Source organism: Fusarium solani, assembly GCF_023522795.1.
Source record: "Fusarium solani strain SB1 chromosome Unknown bctg00000004, whole genome shotgun sequence".
Classification (NCBI taxonomy): domain Eukaryota; kingdom Fungi; phylum Ascomycota; class Sordariomycetes; order Hypocreales; family Nectriaceae; genus Fusarium; species Fusarium solani.
This window is the reverse complement of record NW_027072152.1, coordinates 1,236,184-1,253,715: the sequence shown is the minus strand read 5'-3', so window position 1 is coordinate 1,253,715 and position 17,532 is coordinate 1,236,184. Positions and strand designations below refer to the sequence as shown.

Below are 17,532 nucleotides of genomic sequence, written 5' to 3'. Positions count from 1 at the left end.
ACTGTCCTCCTCGCCTGTCCGTCCGCCTGGCACCACAAGCCGATCGTCCAACTTTTCAGCGGGCACGTCACAGCCATAGGTGCCTAGCCGGCTTAGAAGACGACTTGGACGACAAGAGCGCAAAGCTTAAACCAGATATCTTCTTAGGGTTAAGTTCCGAAACGCGTTACCCTTCTGCCCTGGTACGACCTCTCCAGGTCGCGGTGCATCCACAATAATCCAGCTGCGGCATAACGAGATCCTGATACAGGTTCGAGAGCGGCATATTGCGGCTAACCAGATGGGAAGGGGGCCTGCGATAGACATTCCTTGCGGAAAACGTGAGTCGGAGAACTGTGGGGGAGGCGTCGCGCGTGTTGAGTAAGAGTGAAGGAGTTCATCTTGAAGCGTCGAGAGATTCCAAAAAGCTGATCTGTATGAATCGTTAGGCATTCTGGCGATAATCGTGTCTCCAGCAAAAAACCGAGGAACTGAACAGAAACGCGGAGTGGTTATTGACTGTGAAAGTGCAGTGAGGAAGAGAAGAAGAAGACGCGAAGAGAGGCAGCGTCCCCACATTTGAATGCCAGGGCGACGCGCACACACGTGACCGCGACACCAACCTCCCCACAGTGCTAATAGTGTGATGGGTGCACATGAAGGCCAGGCTGAATGGATCATGATGACAAAACACTTTTCCATACTTCCATTATTTCCACCTTGAGCCATAACCATAATGGCGAGCTCATCCTCTTCGGCAGGCGGGCAGCCCAAAATTATTGAAGTGATAGTTGAAGCTGGGAAAAAGGCCTTTGATCCTAATACCGATGCGGCCACTCGAGCTTCAGGTGTTGAGGAGTACAACAAGCTGATTGAAAGGTCAGTAGTGCATGACTGGAGTTCAGCCTTTAAGCCAGGATACTGACTTTCAAAGCACCGAAACATGGACTCTTCTGCCAGCTCTGAATGCCCTCATTAAACCCTCTATTCTTCCACCATGGCTGCGGAATCCGATACTCCAAACCCTGACTCTCATCCCGCTTCGTCCGGATGGTGTCCGCGGAACCATGGAGTTTGTCTTTTCGGTGCACCCCAGCAATGTTGGGAAGACCCCGGAGGCCGATGCTGCACCGCAAAAGCAGGGAGCCAGCATCACCCACGAGGCTGTCGCTGTTGCTACCCGGCTGTTGTCGTCAGTTCCGGCGAGCATGACTGCAGATGCATGGTTCTTGGATATTTCTGGGCAGCTCTTCAGTCTTATAGATGGACAAGCTGGCCCAGATATGGCCAGGACTGCCGCCCAAATTGTTGGATATGGAATCCTCGGGAAGAAGCAATATGGAGCGCCTGGTGAGTAAAATGGAGCGGTTTGTTTGTGGTGGCGTTACTGATCGACCTAGGGTCTCCTGGATGGAACGCATTCGTCCAACCGCTCGTGCAAGACTTGAATCCATCACTGAGAACGGGGTCAAGTCTTGATTCAACCGTCATCAAACAGGAGGAAGACATTGTCGACCTCAGCCAGGACCATGTTCTTGTTGCCTCCCAGTCACTCAAGACATCCCTCCAGCGACTTAACACTCTTGTGCTGTCCAACCCATCTCCTGGTCTATGTAGGCGTCTCCTTAGACCGGTACTGGTCCAAATCTGGGTACTTGGGTCATGGCCCAACCCCTTACCCGTCACCGAGAACGATTTTGTCAAGCCTGCTAGGACATTGTTGCAGGCTTACTTGCGGCTCTTTGGTACCGCCGACAGTGTCAAGCCCTTCCTCAAGAATCTCCTCTGCAAGGGCTCTTCGGGTGACACAGAAAAGCCTTGGGAGTATCGTTTGAGGGGGAAGGGAGAAGTCGAGGCGGTGGAGCCGCGTGGCTTCGACTTCAAATCGGGTATTGAGCTAAACTGGACCGAGCTCGAAGACAAATCAGTTACCTTGGTTGATTCCATTGTAACTTCTTGCTCCGCAGCAGAAGTCTCATCCATCTTTCTCAGTCTGTTACGGCGATGGATTGAGACAGCAGGGAAGCAAAATGACGAGATTAAAATCGACATCCACCCTGAAGGTGAGGCGCCGGAGTCTCCTGTTCAGGACCTTGTTGAAGTCACTGTACTCCAAAAACTCATGGACAAAGCACCTGAGAAGCTCGTCAGCCATTTCGACCAGCTGCTAGAGCTTATCTGTCAGGTCCTCACCGCAGATGGCCAATCACGATTAGCAGATGATCTCCTAGCGGTGGTGCTCAGTCTCCTGAACCTGGTCATCACGGCACCAACGTTCCAGAAATCTCACATCAAGCCGGAGGAGCTCAAGATTGTCGAAACTACCCTGGATAGGTTGTCTCGAGAAGACAGGGCACAAGTGTCACCCACTGCAAGAAACTTGGCCTTGTTACTCAAGTACCGCGACGATGTGGAAGAATTGGACGAGCCTACTTCAGCACCGAGCGCTCGCCAAGTTGAAGACCGCAGGACTTACAGCCTGGCTATGAACTACATCACAGGCGGGAGCGATAACCCGCCACCAGTTGTGTCAGAGGGTCTCAATCTGCTCTCGGGTCTGATAATGGCAGATAGTCCGATTCTGGACATTCCCGCGATTTCCGTGCTTTTGTCCAACCTCCTCGAGAACAACGAAGACTACATCAATCTGCGTGTTATCAAAGTATACACTCAGCTTGCAAACAAGCATCCAAAGTCGGCGGTACAGGAGCTTCTGGATCACTACTTGGATGCCCAGGAAAAGACATCGACGGATGTCCGACTACGGTTCGGCGAGGCACTACTTCAAGTGACCCAACGACTTGGCGAGACTTTTGCAGGAGATGTGGCCCAGCAAGTCTGCGAGACACTACTCTCCATCGCTGGGCGTCGTGGGTACCGGCCAAAGACAATGGCGAAGCAGACTCGCGATGAGAAGAAGAAAATGATGAAAAAGAAGAAGGACGAGGATGACGACGACGACATGGATGTGGACGAAGATCTAACCGAAGAAGAAAGGGCCAATAATGACATCTTGGCGCAAATCCTTCAAGGGTGGGAAAGCAAGAGGGGTAGCGAAGATGTTCGAGTGCGAACTTCAGCGCTGTCCATCTTTGGTGCCGCTCTCGAGACGAATATCGGTGGCATAGGGCCGACCTTGGTTTCTGCAAGTGTTGACCTATGTGTCAACATTCTCACCATGGAGCGTGAGCTGGAGACGGCTATCCTCCGAAGAGCTGCCATCTTGAATGTGCTGAGCTTTGTGAGAGCTCTGGACGCCGCCAAGGAGTCTGGGCGAAAACTTGGGTTCGGCCTCACCAACGATAGTCGAGAGGATATCCTGAGGACTCTGCAATATGTGGCGGCCACAGACGGGGACGGCTTGGTGAAGCAACATGCCAACGACGTGATCGAGAGCTTGGAAAACTGGCAGATGGCAAGCATGCTGCCAACGCAAAGTCAGCCAAGCGGCCCGGCGCTTACAAACTTGGCGGGCCTCCACGTTAACCCAAGCGGGACTCTGGTAGACGCATCTGGGCGGCCTCGGCCTAGGATCGAGGAGGTCGAATGAGAGATGGGATGAGATCTGGGAACATCCACGCCACTAATATGCGGCAAATGATTGGCAATCTCGGTCTATACTTGATCGGATATCACAACCCAGGGACGAGCCCCTTGTCCATGCAGTTGAGTGTGGGTTGTGATACCATGCTCTCGGAGGCTTTTGATAGGAGAAGGCCGCAGCAAACAGAGACCCGAAGGAGGAGAAGGATGATGCCCAAAACGTGGCTTATGTTGGCTAAGCATAGACTGAATTGGACATGGTTAATGAGGCTCGCTGCATATGCCTGTGTTGGTCTTGGCGAGAAGCCCAAGAGATCCTATAAGGCTGTACTCATACTACGTTGTGAGAACGTATGGAGACATCAGATGAGGATAGCATCAGCACCCATCAGCATCAACACCGCTAGTTCGTATTTGGAGCCATTAATAGCGCAGTCGGATCAACGGTATCTTCCTTGCAAAGCCAAGAACGAATCTCCCCGCGGGCGGAGAGGTTGGGTGATTGGCGAGATGATGAGCGAGGAATCCATGACGCGGCACAGTCTTGATGGGGAACGGTGAACCGGACGAAAAGAGTCTCGCCAAAAACGGTGGACGACAAAGAAGACTTCCATGGAAGAGCGAGATTGATCCTTGCGGGAGATGGGCCACAGGTTCGGGATAGATGAAGAGGTCAGCACCAAGGCCCAAGACCTTGGTAATTCAGGCCTCAAGGATTGACACGATACGACGACGAGTTGCCAGCATCCATGGGAATGAATTAATTATCGCTCACTCAATTACTCAGGAAAGGGACCCTGCTGTGTCGCGCCATGGTTATGGCCGCGCGAGCCGGCGAGCAAGTTCTACGTGGTTGGGAAAACAAAGGGAGAGGATAATTTAAGGGTGGGGAACAGAGTCGTTATTCTGCGACAAGCAGTGACAGGGACCCAGGCGACGCTGAAACGACAAGGGTGATGGTATCTCCCATGGCTCGTGCAGACGGAGAGTTAGCGGACATGGGGCGGGCTTGCCGGTGGCCGATAGATGAAGGAGGCGGTGGCTTCTGGTAGATGAGTTGTGATTGTTCGTATATCTTTCTTTCTGTATGTACGCGGGATTCTCGTATTGTTGTCGTGTTCTCCTGGTAAGGATCTTTTTGTAGTCAAGTTGTACGATGGCTGAGCGAGATGAGATGGTGGACCTGGAGTAGCCGCCATTACGACCTCTTTTTGCTTCCAGGGATTAGAATGGCTTGGATTGGATCTCTTCTGCCAGACAGAATTCCATCTACTTGCCGAAAGGGGCAACCAGCAGAGCTCGGTCATGAACCTGGCTGGTCGATTTGACTACGGTGACCAGGATCCCCGCTTACACCAAAAGAGTAACGATGATCAAGAAGGCTCTCTGTGTCTTTTTTAACCATTAGCATAAGCATCGTAATCAAGCACAGAGCACAGCGTAGCATCGGCTGATATTACTGCCGGCGCTCTGCGTATGCCGGACGAGGCTGAGTGGGCAAGCAAGAGAGTCATGACAATGCAGTGTCAGCCATGTACGGAGCGACCACTAGGAATGTGAGCCACGGGCAAGATCCAGGAGTGGGCTTGAAGAGAAAGGATCTTTCGCATTTTGGCGCAACTTTGGGCGCTGATGGCGATCAAGTCACATCAGCAAATATGCAGACGGGACAGAGAACAGACATGCTGGTGTTGCATACGGAGTTGCTTCTTGCAGCGGTTAGTGAAACAAATGTCAAGCTCCCGACGCAGCGGCTCTGCAACGAGGCTCTCGGCATGGAAAACGTGCTGATCGCTGAGCTGGCTAGTAATTCTAGACTCCAGCCAAGAGTGTACAATGTGTTGTCGGATGCCGGCCGCCTTGGCCTCCTCCCGGAGTGATGTGCCCCCCGTGGTCGCGCATCAGCCGAGATGACATGGCGGTCGCAGCTGTAGTTGACGGGGATGCTTCAGAAGGGCCCCTGTGCGACGTCAAAAAGACACAGACGAGGCTCCCAGCGTGTAGCATGGAACCCAGATATCCGGGAAGCTCAGCTCGTGTCGTCCTTCCCTGCAGTCAGCGTCGCACCAGGGGATACGAGAAAGACGGGATCAAGGCAGCGACCCGTCGGGCATTTCCAGCATGTTGCTCTAATCTTGTAAAGGGTAGCACAAGCTTAATGAGTGGTGCTTCTCAAGGGGCATCGCATCGCATCGCATCGGTGTGTGCAGTGCATGTCCAAGACTAGATCGCTTAGAAGTGCAGCCTCACCGCATGATGCACAAACACGCTCAACTTTGCAAATGGCTCACAACCATGAATCACAGGATCTGGGCATGCTTTTTATTGCAAGACAAGCAGATTCTCCTCTTGTTCAAGTGGCGGCCACCACAGACAATCAGAGTCTCGGGAGGCGTTGTGGGTTTGATCGATTGGCCCGCGTGGCGTCTCAGGTTCTGCGCCGTACCTGCATAAAAAGTGACGTGGTGGCGCGAGAGGCAAGGATGGAGGAAGGAACGAAGGAAGGAGTGGAGGAAGCAGCAGGAACAGTTCTTTCCTTGCTGCAGGCACAGGCACGGGCAGAGAAAAGTCAGATCTCTCTTTCCCTTGCACGAGATGAAATGGGTTCACAACTCTCTTTCGTCTGTTCATAATTATTCCTCCAGAATCATCCAGAATAACCGCCCTGTTCCCCTCAACTGCGCCTCGGCTGACAGGGTCCTTTACGCAATTACCAAAGGACCTGCCTGTTCGCCATGGTCCAAATTGCAGGGTGCAACGATGGATGGCTGGCCTCGCCGCTCCTCCCAGTGCCTGGCACCTTCTCCCAAGCCCCCGGTCTCACACCCCAGCTGGAACCCTCAGGACCCTTGTGTTTAGGCCCCTGAGCCAAACCCTTTTGGGCAAGTGTCAAGCGCCCCACCAACATCTGAACCTCCGCCCTCTCCAACCGTTGGTGACTCTGTAGCTCTGACATCCACCAGCTTGGACATCCACAGCTAGACAGCCGCCAGTCACCGACGCCGCAGCAACCAGCAACAAGCAGCATGGTCTCACCTACAAGCCACCCTTGCTCCAGTGCAGGGTCCTCGTCCTGGCACTCGCCCGTCGCCTCCGTGCAAACGCCCACGCTACCACCAAGGTTGTCCACTCCTAGTCGCCATCCGTGATATCTCTCAGCACCCTTGGGTCAGTCACCACCGTCCCCGAGGCTGACTGGGCTCTCCCCGGTGGGGATTGACAACTTCCACCCTGATTAAGGGACATCGAGATGCCGGGCCCTGCCTCCCAAGAAATCCAAGGGGCCTCCCGGTGGACCACCGCAACCCCCATGCGCAAGTCTTCTTGGCAGTCCGGTGTTTGTAGTTTGACTCCTGATCCTTGGAAGAAGCAAAGAGCTAAAAAGAGGCGTTCAGCCCGGTTGTGCCACCCCGACTCCGTTTTCTGTTAATATCTAACGCTTCCTGCCTCATCTGTGGTCTTATTTCTGCTTTCTCCCAGTCTCGTCTATCTCACTCAACCACACTCCTTCAGTCTTTTGTGACTTTCATTCCATTCTTTTCCGGCTTTTTTGCCATTACAGTCCTTGCACATACCAGCTTTCACCATTCCAACTTTATACCTTCTTTCGTAAAGCAAAACTGTGTCTTGCTCGCCACTCACAACTAAGGAATTGACTTCTGCAGTTGTTTTGAAGACATCCAATCGTTGACATAGACGAAACTGAAGACGCCGCAAAATCCCAGCAAATCCAAAACAACATCCAAGATGAAGTCCGTCATCGCTAACATCGGCATGTTTGCCGCCGTGGCCAACGCCTACTCCTACCCCCGCCACATGCACTTCCGCCGAGACAACGGCACCGACGATGCCCTCACCACCCTGACTGTCCTGACCACTGAGGTCCATACCATCACCTCTTGCGCTCCCACCGTCACCAACTGCCCCGCCCGTGACCAGACCGCCCTGGACGAGCTCCCCGAGACTGACAAGACCACCTACGTTGTCACCAACACCGTCCTTCTCACCACCACTGTCTGCCCCGTCACCGAGGCTGGCTACATCTCTTCCTCGGTCATCAGCGAGGCTCAGACTGGTGGCATCACCGGCAAGACCATCACTGCCCCCCTGACTGCCGATGTTCCCCTGAGCACCGGTGCCTACCCTCCCGTTACTGCTGGCGACGAGTCCCCTGAGGCTCCTGAGCCCACCAGCCTGACCACCATCACCTCCGATGTTGTCACTGACAAGACTGTCACCCTCACCCTCGGCACTGGTACCGATGCCAGCGTCGTCACCACCACCGTTCAGTCCACCATCAAGACTACCATCACTGTTCCCTGCTCCGAGGCTGGCCCTGAGGTGACCGACGATGGTAGCAAGGGCAACGGCACTCCCGATGAGCCCACCACCACTACTACCAAGACCAGCACCGGCACCGTGACCAAGACTGTCGAGCGCGCTGGTTCCACTGAGACCAAGACCCCCGGCTCCAGCTACGGTACCTCCACCGGCAACGGTGATGACGGCAAGTCCACTGGCAACAACACCCCCGACAACGGTTCTTCCACTGGCAACAGCTCCGAGGACTCTGTCTGCGAGGACAAGACCGTCACCGTCACCGTCTCTGCTCCCGCCTCCACTGTCTACGTCACCGTCGGCGGTGAGGGCAGCAAGACCCAGGGCTCTCACGATGCTTCCGTTACTGAGGGTCCCAAGGGCGGCAACAACGGCTCTGGCTCCGACAACGGTTCCGGCTCCGGCTCTGACGATGATGATGAGGACTATGATGACGACGAGGATGAGGAGTGCGACACCACCACCACCCTCGAGGCTACCGTCACTGTTGTCCCCTACCCCGTCAACGGCACCACCCCCACCGGCGGCTACGCTGCTCCCACCGGCTTTGCCCGCCGTCTCCGATAAGCGTCTCGTTGACGACCATGTATATGCCGTCCAATCCTGTACATGACCCCGTATTTTGGTCACTTTCTTGGTTAGCATCTAGTGGAGGGAGGATTCCTCAGGCGGGTTGACACTTTCCTGGATGTATGACAATTTTACACAATTTTTTTTGCTGCTTCTTCTTCCAAAACCAATTCAATGAATATCATGATCTCTCTATCTTGCCCACCAACAAACTCAAATACCTCTTTTGCACAAATGGGGCCCTACGATGGGTGCGGGAAGCGCCTTTTCTCTTTTCTCTCTAGATGGATAGATACAGGATTATGATTGCGTGGAGTGTTTGGTTCCGTCGACTAGGCTCCGCGTCTTTGGGTTGTTTATTTGTCATATACATCTTTTAGCCTTCGTTGTACATATCTGTGAATGGGGATGTCTGGTTTGGAGTAACTTGCAAGTGAATAGCCGTGATGTGTGAAGTGTGATTGATTCAGTTAGGCATTGCATTCATTGACATGTAAATCTGTCGTGTTGATAAACCACCTATGCTGTAGTATTGCTCGTCCAGGCGTAACGTAGTCTACACAATTAAGTCTCATACTAAAGTACTCCATACGTCCGTTGTCTTGTCATCTCATCTCATCCTTGAGAGTCCATCCAAGTCAAACCCCAAACGCCTCATCACTCCTCGCCACATACCGAGGACAGTCCTGTTCATCATTACATACATAATTCACACAAAGCCTATCCCAAAAGGACCTGCTCGTAAGCTCCACTGTCCAAGTACCGATGCAATACGTCCTGCAGCGCAGCCTTTGTTCGTGCCAGCTGAGGTGCAACTCCATCAGCCTGCTGGAGGTTACCGCGGATGCTCTCAACGTGACCGGCAAGTTGAAGAGCTAGCGGTTCAAGAGGTGTATCGACGAGATGCTGCATTGTATTAGACTCTGATTTTTATGACTTAAGAAAAGGGATGAACTTACCTTGAGACTGCTTGAAGTGTCACGGTCATCTGTTGTGATGGTGTTGTCTGGGTCTTTCGGTAGAGGTTGCGATGTAGGCGCCAACACGTGAGCTTTTCGATATAAATCCTTTCGCTCTCTTGTCTGCGCCCTCGCGTCGGCCTCTAGCTTGCGCAGCTTTTCATAGTCATCCTCCAACTCTTGCTCCATCCTCGCCTTCTCAGCCCGGAGCAGCTCAACCGCATGCTTCGCCGGAACGAGCTGTCTCTCCAACGCTGTCTTCCCGTCTAGCACAGCTTCAAAGTCGAGCTCGAGGGCACGTCCGCCGTCGGCGTCTGCGCCTCTTCGCCGCCCCGTGCGCGCACCGCCGGATGAAGAGGCGGGTGGGAAGGGTAGACCACGGGCGAGCTTGCGCTCTATACGACGTGAGACGAGGTGAAGGGCTGCTGAGGCGTGGGTGCGGCGGTTCCGCGTTGATGATGTGCGTTGGAGGATGGGTTGGTGGGCGAGGGTGAGGATGGATGAGGCGGCGGGGAGGGATGCGCCCCTGAGGGGCGTCCATTTCGCGGCGATGGTTGAGGACTTGATGGTGCGGGTATAAGGGGCGATGTGAGGATATGGCTTTGGCGGTGATGGGAGTTCTTCGTCTGAAGAGGAGGCGGCTTCTTTGCTGGTACGACGACGACGTTTGTTGGTGTTGTCTTGTTGCTCCTGTTCCTGTTCCTTGGCTGCTTCTGCATTCTCAGTTGATGGCCTCGATCCCTTCCGTCGACCACGTTTCTTTGGCTGTGCTTCATCTTGCTGATTCTCCGCTTCCTGTTCCCGTGTATCTGATGCTCGACCCTTCTTCTTCTTCGACTTGGTCCCCTCGGCGCCCTTGTTATGGACACTCTCAGGACCAAGGTCGCGCAAAGAGTTTCGCGGGCTCCGTCGAATAGTCTGTTCTTCCTCGGGCTCCTCTTCGGCAGGCGCTTCGCGTCGACGTCTCTTCTTGGGCGCTGGTTCTGCTTCTTCGGGTTCTGGCTCTTGTTGCTGGGTTGCTTTGCGTCCTCGCTTGCGTGGTTGTTGCTCCTCGTCCTGTTGCTGCTCTTCCTCAGTAGGTTTCGTGCGCTTGCCTCGCTTCTTCTTCCCAGCGTTCTCTACCGCATCTTCCTCGTTCTGTTGCTCTTCATTCTGTTCCTCCTCGGTGGGTTTTGCGCGCCTGCGTCGCTTTGGCTTTTCTGCGTTCTCTACAACCTCGTCCTCATCTGGCTGCTCCTCCTGCTGTTCCTCGGTGGGCTTCGGACGTCTCCCTCGTTTCGGCTTCGGCGTGTCCTCTACCACCTCGTCCTCGTTCTGCTGCTTCTCGAGCGAAGGCCGACCGCGTTTCCGCTTGGGCTGCGCTTCTGCTGTCGCGTCGCCATCTTTTGAGTCTAGAGACGGCCGACCGCGCTTCCTTTTAGGAGCCTCCTCCTGCGGCGGGGACTGTTCGACGGTATCGGCGCTCTTCTTGGGTCGTCCTCGCTGTTTCGGTCGCGCAGCTTCCTCGACGTCGGCTTCGTACTCGTCGGGGCGGTCCTGCGACGCGCTGGTGGTCGGCTTTGACGCGTTTGGAGGGCGACCACGTTTGCGACCTGGAGGTTTTGGATCTGGAGCCTGAAAAAGTGACAAGCATTAAATAATTGCGCGATTAATTTTATATATGTCTTTGAGTGTTCAACTTACCATTGTGAAATTGGTGGCGCGTGGGGTGGGAGATGCAATTGTTTGTGATGATTGAAATGCATGTTGTTTCAGCGGCTAGAGTTTCATCGGCGCCGGTGCTTATCGGGGAAGCGGGGCAGGCCGGGCTTGTTTGGCTCCGCTCGCCGGGCTCGGCCACGGGGGACGGCGATCTTGGTCATTTTTTCGACGCAGGCGATACGGCATATCTCATATTTATTACAGTAGAGGAGTTTTTATTAAAGCAATCTTTGCAGAATCGGGCATGGCGATGCGATTCGCCATTGCCATTTCGAGTACCTCAAGTATTCGGGTACGTAGATCAAATCTTGAGTGAATTCTGCAATCCGTCAAGAAGCATCTGTGCCGAGGCCATCTCTCACAGCATAGCATCTAGTACAACCTCATCAGTCTCTCGTCAGTCTGCATCCCCAAGCTGAAAACGATAACCGAGAGTTTTTAGCTCTCCTCGCACCGCACCACCAACATCAAAAACCCTAGGGCTGGCCTCACGCACAACAGTTGAAGTGGCTGCTACACAATGATGGCATCAGACGTGTGTCCTTGCGATAGGCAGCGCGCGTTCGCATCTGCGAGATAACCATGCCATTCCGTCAGCTCTGCTGGGGTTCCAGACGCTGCTGCTGCGTGATGACGATTGACGGGGGGCGCGCGCGCGCCGTTGGGGGGAACAACGCCTCGGTACCGCAGAATGGGTATCGGTACCGTAGCGATCCGCGGACGGTACATTTTTCTTTTTGCTTTAATTAGCTCTTTGGGTAAGGTGTTTTTAAACATGTACATTCGTGGACCCTTCCGTCTACTTGCATGCTTGCTTGGTGTTGAGATGGAAGCATCACAAGAAGTAGGGATGGCATATGTAGCAGCCTCTTATTCGTGTTTTTTTTGAGTGTGCCCTGCCAGCTCAGACAAACCTTTCAACGCAGACATCCCATTCTTGCATTTGCGAAAAACGGCTCCGCGTTCTAATTACCTACTTTGCCTGTTGGGCTCTTTTTGACATTCACGGCGCCTAATGTACTCCATCTGCGGATAAGAAAAGAGTCATACAAAACAACGTGTCAAGAGGCTAAATCTAACCATGTCACCCTCGAATTCGGTTGTTTTAATTGTTAGTCGACATTTCATGTGTGGGGAGTGTAAAAAAACCCCAGGAAGCCCTCAGCATTGCTGCCCAAGCGCTGAAGACGGTGATGCCCCCCTCCTCTCCATTCCCCGGCGGCGCCAATGGGTTGGTCCACGAGGGCGCTTAGAGAGTTGTTTTTTCTGTTGTTCGTTTATTCCGTTGAATAATTGAGAAGAAAAAAATTCTATCAAGACGTCTCTTGTGGGATCCTTCTGCAAGGGCTTGAATCTCGTGTCCCACTCGCTTCCGCATCTCCAGGAATCCTTGGCTGAGCCGCGTCTGCGCTGGCATGCCCATCCCATCACACAAGGCTCGACCACTGATATCCACGAGAGTGAGACTTGTTGGACGTGGGCAAGGGGATTTACAGCGGGCCGGCCCATAATGTCTATGATTTTTTCCTGCATTCCAGACGAAAGAGAAAGAAAGCTAGCTGGCCTCGTTTTTTCTGTGATTCAATATTGGTCGAACTGCCGAAGTTTTTCTGGTGCGGTAGATGTAGGTGGTGGGATGGATATAAAAGCGAGGGCGCCTTGTTTGTGCGTGAGAAGTCGAGAACCTCCATCTCTCATCTTTCGAGATACCATCAATCAATCGAGTCTGGTCGGCTCGATTTTCACATTGATCCATCTATCCATCTCTATCCACATACGGATACTGTACTTCGGTTGGCTGCCACAAGCCCCTCCCCCATCAACAGCTGTAATATCCATCGTACGCATTAAGCCTGCCCGAGTGATACCAGAGACATTCGGTTTGCCTCCCGTCTCCTCAAAATCCCGAGCTCCCTCCTCCGATCCATACAAAAGCACGTGAGATTTCATCGCAGGCCTGTCAAATACTGACAGACGCAACCTTGAATCTCCCAAGACATTCGATCTGAATCACCCACCCATCCCCCCAATCGTTCTTGACTCTAAAAAAGTCCCTCCCCCCTCACGTCAGTGAGACATCCCGCCGAAGCTATCCCCATCTTCTCTCCACCGGACAAGATAGAAGAATCCACTTGGAGGCGGCGCCCAACCTCCTCTTTTTCACATTGCAGACCCGAACCCGGCCCCGGTCACGGCGCTACGTTTCCTCCACTCTCTCCCGTCCCGCAATCGCAAGACAGACAGACAGAGCGAGAAGGTGCAGGAAGAGACAAGGCCGCTTTCTCACGTCTTGTCAATCATCACATCAGTCGGCGTCGCCAGGCCCGCCCAAACCCGAATCAGAAAAGGGCTGAGCCTCAGAGACAGGGCCTTCCTTGCAGTTGGAGCTCCCTCGTGCCAGTTTCTCTTTTTTGACCTCAAGGAACAGGCCAGCAGGAGATACCATCCCATACCGTCCCATACCCCTCGACGGTTTTAGTTCTTGTTGTTCTTCCTCTCTGGGTTGAGGCATTACTGTTAGTCTGCTTCGCCTTGTCCACCCGCTCGCCTCATCCCCGACCCGACGACGCAAGTGATTGTGTGGTGGTTGCTCTGCCAAATAGATTGCCCAGGCAGGTCATCCGGTGGTCGCATCATCGCCATCACCAGTCCTTTTTTAAGAAAGAATCGCCCGCCGTCGTCCGCTCCGGGCCAAGATCTGGACCGTCGAGTACCATCGCAGTACCATTGCGGTACTGTACTTCTTCTCTGCTGCTCTTGTTCAAGTTTCTTGGACGCTGCGGGGCCTATCAAGCCGCTTCCCCTCCATCCCCTCCGTCCGTTGCTCGCTCGCCATCCATCTTACTTGCATTTCTTTTTTCTTCTTCCCCTCCTCTTTTTTTCCTCTTGTCGTTTCTTCTTTTTCCTTTTCCCTCTTTTTTTGTCATCTTCGCTTGATCCCCTCCAAGTGAACGACAAAAAAAGATACAAGGAATCAGCAACCTCTTTATTCTCTCCCGTCGTCGACCGTTTCATCTTGTCGACGAACAAGACAAGACAAGACCCTGCCAAGTACAAGGGCGCCCACATCGTTTTTAGGGTCCATCCCATCGCAGTAGGCAAAGAAACGTTTCAATCGACGATAAGCGGAACCGACAAGATCTCTCCGAGAGACGAGACTCTTGTCACCCACCCGCCAAGCGAAGAGTGCTCGATCCAAACATCGGCACCCTCTCTCAGTTTTCGAGACATTATCATGACCCCAAACACAAGCCGAATATCATCCTCTCCGTGTTGGAGATTCTCCTCTGGGTCTTGACTCCCTGACTACTGCTGTTATCGCTACTACTACTGCTACCACCACCTGGTGTTGTCTCGCAACGAGCATCCCATCGTCATCGCCACTGTCACTGCCACTCGTATCATTATTCCCGTCGCCATTGGTGCTGTCCTGTCACTGACTGACTGCCACTGGTTTCTTTGTCCCTTTGTCTCTTCAGCCCAGGCTGATCAACAAGACGGGACCAGACAAGGCCCAACCTTCGAACAAGGGCCTTTTCTTCTACTCCTTCGATATCTCTTCTACCCCTCGCTGCTCTCCACTGCTGCCAGTCCAGTCCAGTGCCAGCCCAGCGCAAGAGGGCCCAAAAACGCCCCCCAAAAAAGCCCGCTCAGCCCTGGCCCAATCGAACCCAATCGACCACCCCCTCCCCCTCCCCTCGCTCGCTCCCAATCAATCCCACTCACTCCCACTTGGGACTTGGCCACTTGGGTGCATTGCATCCTGCGATGCTCTGTTGGCAGCCCCGCGTAGTATCCCAGCAGAGCCAGCAGTAGCCAGCCAGCCAGACTGCAGAGCAGGCCAGCCCGGCCAGCCCAGCCCAGTCCAGCAAAGCACAGCACAGCACAGCACAGCAAAACGGCTGCAGGTTTTTTTCTGCCGTTTTTTTGTCTCCTTCTTATCCTCTTCCCTCTCTCCCTCTCATCCGATACTCGAGACTGGTACCTCATCCTCCTACCGGCCCTTATTAAATCACTATTTATTTACTTCCGGATCGGCTTGGGCTCACTTTACCCCACATCCACGCCAACCAAAGGGACTCGATTGATAAGATCCCGCCGACGGTACTGGTCTCGGACTCGGGCTTGTCCTTTTCTCTACCGTACACACCTAACGGCCGTCGGTTGTCAGGTGGTGGACGCCGCCACTTGCACCAATACTTTCAACTCGGCCTACCTACCAAAATTATATACGTTTTTTTGTCTTTGAGTCCTTCAGTCAACCAGCATGCCGAGAAAAACGTCCGGCGGCGGCCCGCTACGCCAAACCTCAAGGTCGCTCAGGTTCAAACCCAGGCTGAGGACCAACAACAACTCACCGCCGCCGACCCGAACTCGCCACCAGAGACCCCCACCACATCGCCGCCCTTTTCCCGCAAGATCAGTCTAAAACCTCGGCGCCAGCCTGACTTTCATGATTATTTTGACCCTCTTGACACGGATCCCAACATCAAGCCTGTTGGAAATGGTCACCAGTTTAGCTACCAGCCCAACCTGGGTCCTGAGCAGTTGAGTCCTCGCTCATCTTCCTCGTCCGATATGCTCGACGATACCAGCGAAGACGACTCAGACGACGATGATGATGATGACGATGACTCAGGGAGCCCAAGCATCCGCAGCTTAACAAACAGTCCTGCGCCAGCTGCTGCTTCCGAGGCGGATGAGTCTGACATGGATCTTTCTGATGATGCCGAAAGCTCTAGCGACTCAGACGATTCTGAATCCGACTCTGGTTCTGACTCTGACAGGTCCGGTGCTACAGACGAGGCCGAGACTTCACATATCACTGCTACCACCGCGGCCACAGCCACCTGCAACTTTGTTCTCGAGGATGTTGACCCGATGGACCCTGAGTGTGAGGGACTCGATGTTCTGCAACCCACCGAGATTGAGTCGAACCGCAGTCGCTCAAGATCACGGCACAGAAAGGCTCATAAAACCATGGTCAAGGACTTCAAGAACCTCAACTGCAGCAACGAGACTTCAGACAATGAGCAGGCTGCGGATGGCGACTACGAATTTGACGAGGAGTCGGCATTCCTGAGGCGGCGTGAGCAGCTCAGAAAGTTCCGCCGCATGAGCATGGGCAGCAGCTTTGGAAAGCGCACGCATAGTGAACTCAGCGACTCGGACGACGACGGTGAGGCATTAGACGTCAACGACGTCGGCTCGAGCGCACGTCGCATGCGGAGAAAGCTGCAGCGAACCAGCTTACTATTCCACGACCCGCCCCCCGCGCGCATTGATGAGCTCGAGGAACCTGACTCGAGCGAGGAGGACTACATCCCGGCCAGGACCTCGCACGAGAGCTACCTTATTGGGCCATGGAGATTATGGAGATGGACTCGAGCTCGAGCTCGAGCTAGGAACCGGAAAAGTCTCGCGAGCACCATGTCAGCTGCAGAGCAGAGGCGGTCATGCGCTACCCCGGCCACACCGCAGACATGGCGATTAACGATGTTACGAGGAAAAGACGAGAGGCGACCAGGGGTACCTCTGACGACGATAACGATTCACCACAACCAAACCAACCCACGAGCACGACACCGCCTGAATCGGACTACTACTCTACCTAGACAGCCGCTCATCCCCGGACGCTCCGGGGGGTCGAGCAACGGCCACCAATCACCTCGGACCCCAGCTTGAATGGTCCGTTCACACAAAATCAGGTCGTGGCTGACGACGGATCAAGGAGGAGGAGACATACGAGAATGATGTTGGACATTTTGCATAGAAAGGAAAGGCTCAAGTTAGCATCAGGGACACAGGCCACACACAGTACCTAAGGATCAAAGGCCCTGCATTTTCGTTGGATACCTATTAGACCGTTTCTTTTTTACATCCACTGTCATCAGATTAGTTTGCTTGCTTGTCGGGTCGGAATGAACCACAAGATCGACGGGATCAGCAAGGCAAGGCACAGGAAAGATGCATGCATGCGGAAGAACCTACATGGGGAGGGGTACAAGATTGGCGGACAGTTTGAAGACAAGACGCCGCTTTGACATTTTGTTATATCAAAGCAACTCTAGACTCGGATAGACTTTGGGAGCTTTTTCGGTTCTTCTTTTTCTACTATCATCATCATCTCTGGGCATTCTGTCTCAGAAAGAAAACATCAATAGCATTGTCTGCACACACACACTCCGTCGGACGGTGTGTTTAAAAACGCTCACTAGTCCAGCCACCCCCGGAAGCTCTTAGCTTAGTGACGCCCGGTGGCGTGTGCCAATTTGATTCGGCCGAGAGGGACCTGAGGAACTATCGATTTCGTTTGCGAGGCTCTGTTGGTTCTAAGCATCTGCAGTGATCGATAGCGCAGGAGACGAGATGTCTTGGCTGGAAGATCAACAGGGGTAATGTGGGAAAGCGAGAGGCCATATAATGGGAGGAAGAGACGGAA

The 17,532-nt window shown here is 53.7% G+C and overlaps 4 protein-coding genes across 4 annotated transcripts; 3 read left to right on the top strand and 1 right to left on the bottom strand.

Moving 5' to 3' along the window:
* Nucleotides 1-715: 715 nt before the first annotated feature.
* On the top strand, nt 716-3,529 carry MRS44_007475 (uncharacterized protein; the record flags this gene model as incomplete). The annotated part of the gene is made up of 3 exons (XM_046278609.2): nt 716-858; nt 914-1,329; nt 1,380-3,529. The coding sequence occupies 3 exons, from the start codon at nt 716-718 to the stop codon at nt 3,527-3,529; spliced, it is 2,709 nt and encodes a 902-aa protein (XP_046128986.2).
* A 3,740-nt stretch (nt 3,530-7,269) lies between these two features.
* MRS44_007474 (uncharacterized protein) lies at nt 7,270-8,427 on the top strand (the record flags this gene model as incomplete). The annotated part of the gene is made up of 1 exon (XM_046274038.2): nt 7,270-8,427. One exon carries the CDS (start codon nt 7,270-7,272, stop codon nt 8,425-8,427), a length of 1,158 nt encoding a protein of 385 aa, XP_046128987.1.
* Nucleotides 8,428-9,150: 723 nt separating this feature from the next.
* On the bottom strand, nt 9,151-11,075 carry MRS44_007473 (uncharacterized protein; the record flags this gene model as incomplete). The annotated part of the gene is made up of 3 exons (XM_046276968.2): nt 9,151-9,336; nt 9,390-11,003; nt 11,073-11,075. The coding sequence occupies 3 exons, from the start codon at nt 11,073-11,075 to the stop codon at nt 9,151-9,153; spliced, it is 1,803 nt and encodes a 600-aa protein (XP_046128988.2).
* A 3,783-nt stretch (nt 11,076-14,858) lies between these two features.
* MRS44_007472 (uncharacterized protein) lies at nt 14,859-16,775 on the top strand (the record flags this gene model as incomplete). The annotated part of the gene is made up of 2 exons (XM_046281442.2): nt 14,859-14,865; nt 15,349-16,775. The coding sequence occupies 2 exons, from the start codon at nt 14,859-14,861 to the stop codon at nt 16,773-16,775; spliced, it is 1,434 nt and encodes a 477-aa protein (XP_046128990.2).
* Between the last annotated feature and the right edge of the window lie 757 nt (nt 16,776-17,532).